General features: G+C 39.9%; 1 protein-coding gene across 3 annotated transcripts; it reads right to left on the reverse strand.

Moving 5' to 3' along the window:
- Nucleotides 1-3,267: 3,267 nt before the first annotated feature.
- On the reverse strand, nt 3,268-4,457 carry LOC148160522 (trace amine-associated receptor 9-like). Of its 3 annotated transcripts, none has more exons than XM_088003924.1 (2): nt 4,347-4,457; nt 3,268-4,066 (listed from the first exon to the last, which is right to left on the reverse strand). In XM_088003924.1, the coding sequence occupies exons 1-2, from the start codon at nt 4,418-4,420 to the stop codon at nt 3,268-3,270; spliced, it is 873 nt and encodes a 290-aa protein (XP_087860050.1). In that variant the 5' UTR covers nt 4,421-4,457. The 3 variants fall into 3 exon arrangements, with proteins under 3 accessions (XP_087860050.1, XP_087860049.1, XP_087860048.1); XM_088003923.1 differs by having other exon boundaries at nt 4,251-4,457; XM_088003922.1 differs by having other exon boundaries at nt 4,227-4,457.
- Between the last annotated feature and the right edge of the window lie 321 nt (nt 4,458-4,778).

Raw genomic sequence — 4,778 nt, forward strand, 5'->3', positions numbered from 1 at the left:
TTTCTTTCTTTTATTTTGTAAGGTAAGTGAGTCATTGGTGTGGTAGGGTAGAGGGAGATTTACCAGATCCGACAGTCCTATGAGCGGATTTGTCTGTGTGGTCTCCTGTCCTTTGTACATTTTGGCTGTCCCAGCACAAGCTTTCATTTTTTGAGGGAAAGTGGGGTTTCTAAGTAGATTGTCCTCTTAACATGGCATCCTTTGTCTTGGCTACTTTTGTGGCTAATCCTTCCATTAGTCAGTTGGACAACTGTGGGATATAAGATCTGTGGGACATAGCTCGTCACTTCAGCATACCATCTTCTAGTGCTATGGTTAAGAAAGAGCTTTATGCCACCATACTTGACAAGCAGTGGCATCTAAAGTGTTCCAGAATCAATGGAGGATTCTCGCTTGAAAGTTGAGGCTTTTGATGAAGATGACACGGTGGTTTCCACAAGAAAGGAGTTCTCAGTCACCATCCAATAATGTGACTCCTAAAGTTAGTAGGTTGGAAGAAAAACCTACAACCCCTGGCAAAAAGTATGGAATCACCAGTGTTGGATGAGCAGTCATTCAGACATTTCATGCTGTAAAACAAACTCGGATCAAAAACATGACACAATATTAAGGTCATTCCAAAGTGCAACTTGTTGGCTTTCAGGAACACTCAAAGAAATGAAGAGAAAACATTGTGGAAGTGAGTGAATGATACTTTTATTGACCAAACACAGGGAAATAAATATGGAATCACTCAATTCTGAGGAAAAAAGTATGGAATCATGAAAAACACATAAACAAAAGACCATTCAAAATACATCACTAGTATTTAGTTGCACCATCTTTGGCTTTTATAACAGCTTTTAGTCTCTGAGGCATGGACTTGATGAGGGACAAACAGTATTTGGTGCCTACTCTCTTTGATAGCAGTTGCCAGATCAGCTTTGCAGGTTGGAGCCTTCTTGTGGAACATTTTTTTCAATCTCCACCACAGGTTTTCTATTGGGTTGAGATCTGGACTATTTGCAGGCCATGACATCGACTGAATGTGTCTTTCTTCAAGGAATGCCTTCACTGTTTTTGCCCTATGGCACGATGCATTGTCATCTTGGAAAATCATTTCATCATCTCCAAACATCTGTTCAATTGAAGGGATGAGAAAACTGTCCAAAATGTCAATGTAAACTTGTGCATTGATAGAAGCCTTTGCCTGACATGCAGCCCCATATCATCAAGGACTGTGGAAATTTGGTTGTTTTCTTCAGGCAGGCCTCTTCATAAATCTCACTGGAACGGCACCAAACAAAAGTTCCAGCATCATCACCTTGTCCATTGCAGATTCTTGACTCATCACTGAAGACAACTTTCATCCAGTCATCCACAGTCCATGATTGCCTCTCCTTAGCCCATCGGAATCTTGTTCTTTTATGGTTAGGTGTCAATGCTGGTTTTCATTTAGCTTTCCTGTATTGAAATCCCACCTCCTTTAGGCGATTTCTTACGGTTCGGTCACATACATTGACTCCAGCTTCCTCCCATTTATGCTTCATCTGTTTAGTTGTACTTTTTTGGTTTTCAAGACAAATGACCTTTAGTTGTTTGTCTTGACGCTTTAATGTCTTTCTTGGTCTACCAGTACGCTTGGCTTTAACAACCATTCCATGCTGTTTGTGTTTGGACCATATCTTGGATACAGCTGACTGTGAACAGCCCACATCTTTAGCAACCATGCGTGAAGGGTTACCTTCTTCAAGAAGTTTCACAATCCTCTCTTTTGTTTCAAGGGACATTTCTCTTGTTGGAGTCATGGTTCTCGCCACTCCACTTCGTCCAGCAGCCCTCCAAGGTGTCATGACTGCAGGTGTTTTGAACTGCACACTAACGGGCACATCTAATCTGGGGCAGGTGTCCATTTAGGGAAAGGAAATAGACTGGGTGTGTCCTTTTTTCTACCTCCAATTTGAGTGATTCCATACTTTTTTCCTCAGAATTGAGTGATTCCATATTTATTTCCCTGTGTTTGGTCAATAAAAGTATCATTCATTGACTTCCACAATGTTTTCTCTTCATTTCTTTGAGTGTTCCTGAAAGCCAACAAGTTGCACTTTGGAATGACCTTAATATTGTATCATGTTTTTGATCCGAGTTTGTTTTACAGCATGAAATGTCTGAATGACTGCTCATCCAAGACTGGTGATTCCATACTTTTTGCCAGGGGTTGTACTATATTACCACAATATGATCTCTTTTCAGCAGAATCATCTGCTTGGTCAAGAATGGAGGCTCGGTTGAGGGTTCATCTCACTTGCCTTCAGCTGGAAAAAGATTGTGAATGGGAATTTCAGCTTCACAGAGAACTGGAATTAAAGAAGCTTGAAGCAAAGACTGCTATTAGGATGTGGGAGCTCGAGCTAAAGGCTGGTCCAGGCCCTATGGTTGAGTCACTATTAATTGTATCTCTAACCTTTGATGTCACAAAAAACATTCCTTTGGTTTCTGTTTTTTTTTTTTTTTTTTTGTGTGTGTATCTGAGGTTGAAAGCTACTTTGGAGTTTTTGAAAGGATTGTCTTGGCATTAAACTGGCCACCAGTAGTTGTTGGACCCAGAGTTGGTGTCAGAGCCTTTTAATCAAAATCAAATCAAATTTTATTTGTAATAGCACATTTCAGCAGCAAGGCATTTCAAAATGCTTTACAGCATTAAACACAATAACAGAGTAAAGCAACATTGAATAAACAATCAAAAACATAAAATTTCCCGCCGAGTCAAAGTTCTGCCCTTCTAATCATCAGAAAACAAACAAACAAACAAACAAACATACCCCTTTTCAACAACGGGGGGACTCCAACCAGCACCCCTTTTAAAACAGAGGTGGGGACTCTAAACCCGCACCCCTTTTCTTTCTAGTGCTTGAACACGGGTTTGGATTCAAATCCCAATTATTGTTTATGTTCGGTAAGCAAATCTAAACAATGACATAGCAGGAAAAAAGGTTTACCCTGTTTGTGAGGTGGAGGATGTTCCAGTTCCTAGTTCAGAACCAGATGTAGCTGAGACATCTGGTTCTCAGCTACATCCAAATGAAAGAGACATTTTGGAAAAACAAAGTTTAAAGCCCAATTTTGTTGATCATTATTATTATTACTTGTAAAAGCAATAAAAAGGGTAAACCATCCAAGTAGGTGAATTCTTTTATTGGATTGGTTTTCAACAAACATTGTATATAAATGCTTTAAGGACTTTCAACATGTGGCAGGTTTTATTTACTTACACAGTTGAATATTTTTCTACAGTATATTGGCCTTACTGGAGCCAGGCTGGAATATCTTCAGTGTCACAATGTGTTTAACCGCTTTTCTAAACCAGGGATAAAATATGGCATAGATTAAGGGGTTAAGACAAGAGTTAATGCAGAAAAGACACAGCACAGCAGCAGACGTGTTAAACGAGACATCACCTCCTAGAGCAGCACAGTAAAATGGACAGAAACATATCAGAAACACAATGACTAAAATACCAAGAGTCCTGGCTGCTTTCAGCTCAGATTTTCCTACTGTTGCTGAACGCTGCAGGGACACAGCTGTAACAGTGGAGCGGATGGCTCGAGCCTGAAAAACGGCCACTACAAACACTCTGCTGTAGAGAACTATGATGACTGTAACTGGAGTGATAAAAGCTACAATAAGATCTAAAACTGCGGCACTGAAGTCGATGAAAACCAAACACTCTCCATGACAAGAAGCCTTTTTTCCACTGAAGCCATCCTTCACAAACAAAGTGCTGTAGCAAGCTGAATAAATCCAGCACAGACTGATACACAGTCGTATTCTTGCCACAGTGATTCTCCTGTGATAATGCAGAGGGTAACATATAGCTACATAGCGGTCAGCTGATAACAGTACAACATTTACAATTGAGACACAGGCAATCATACTGACAATGTGTATGTACAGTAAACACATAACATCACCAAGAAACCAGCAGGATGTTAGTCTGCTACCTTCACCTGGAAAAACAACAAGGCCCACCATGAAGTCTGATATGGCCAGAGACAGAAGCAGGAAGTTGGTGGTTTTGTGAAGCTGCCTGGGGAGGAAAACAGAATAATAAACAAAAGCACTGAAAGGTGTAAAAGTGACCAAGTAAAATTAATATCTGTCTACAGTTTGTATGCATTGTTTAATTTTAATCAATAAAATCATGACAAACAGTTGCTGCTTTCCTGTTGGGAAAATCATCATCATACAAAGGAAAATATATGTTCCCTTGCCTGAAATGGGAGACTGAAATGATAACAAGTAGATTGAGAGACACAGAAAACACACAGCTGAAAGAGAGAACAGACTGCAGAAACACAGCTTTGAGCCATGGAACTGCTGGTTTTCTACAGGAGGTGTTGAGTTGTGGAAAGCAAAGTTCTTCATCATGAACCTCCATCATCAGAGACCATGAAAGATCAGAGCCGAGACAGCTCTGTGATTGTAGCTCCTCTTTATGTCACTTTATTTCTTTCTGGCAAACCGATCACAACAGCTCCTCCCTACCTACCTCATCCATAGCAACTTGGCAACGTCACGTGAACAGTGTGTCTGTGGCTTCTCACTTGATCTTCTTGTTAAGTTTTACTGAACAATTTCGCTCTTGTTAGAATGTTTCAGTTTGCTAAGACTAGAAAACTGAAAGCTTAAAGGGGATTTTAAAATCTTAATGAATACCAATATTTCTATCCAACTGACATTATTACATATTTATATTTTCATGCAATATTTTCTTCATGACATTGAACTCTTTGGCCAAT

Source organism: Poecilia mexicana, unplaced genomic scaffold (assembly GCF_051168715.1).
Source record: "Poecilia mexicana isolate PSO_F unplaced genomic scaffold, ASM5116871v1 scaffold_2, whole genome shotgun sequence".
NCBI classification, from domain to species: Eukaryota; Metazoa; Chordata; class Actinopteri; order Cyprinodontiformes; family Poeciliidae; genus Poecilia; species Poecilia mexicana.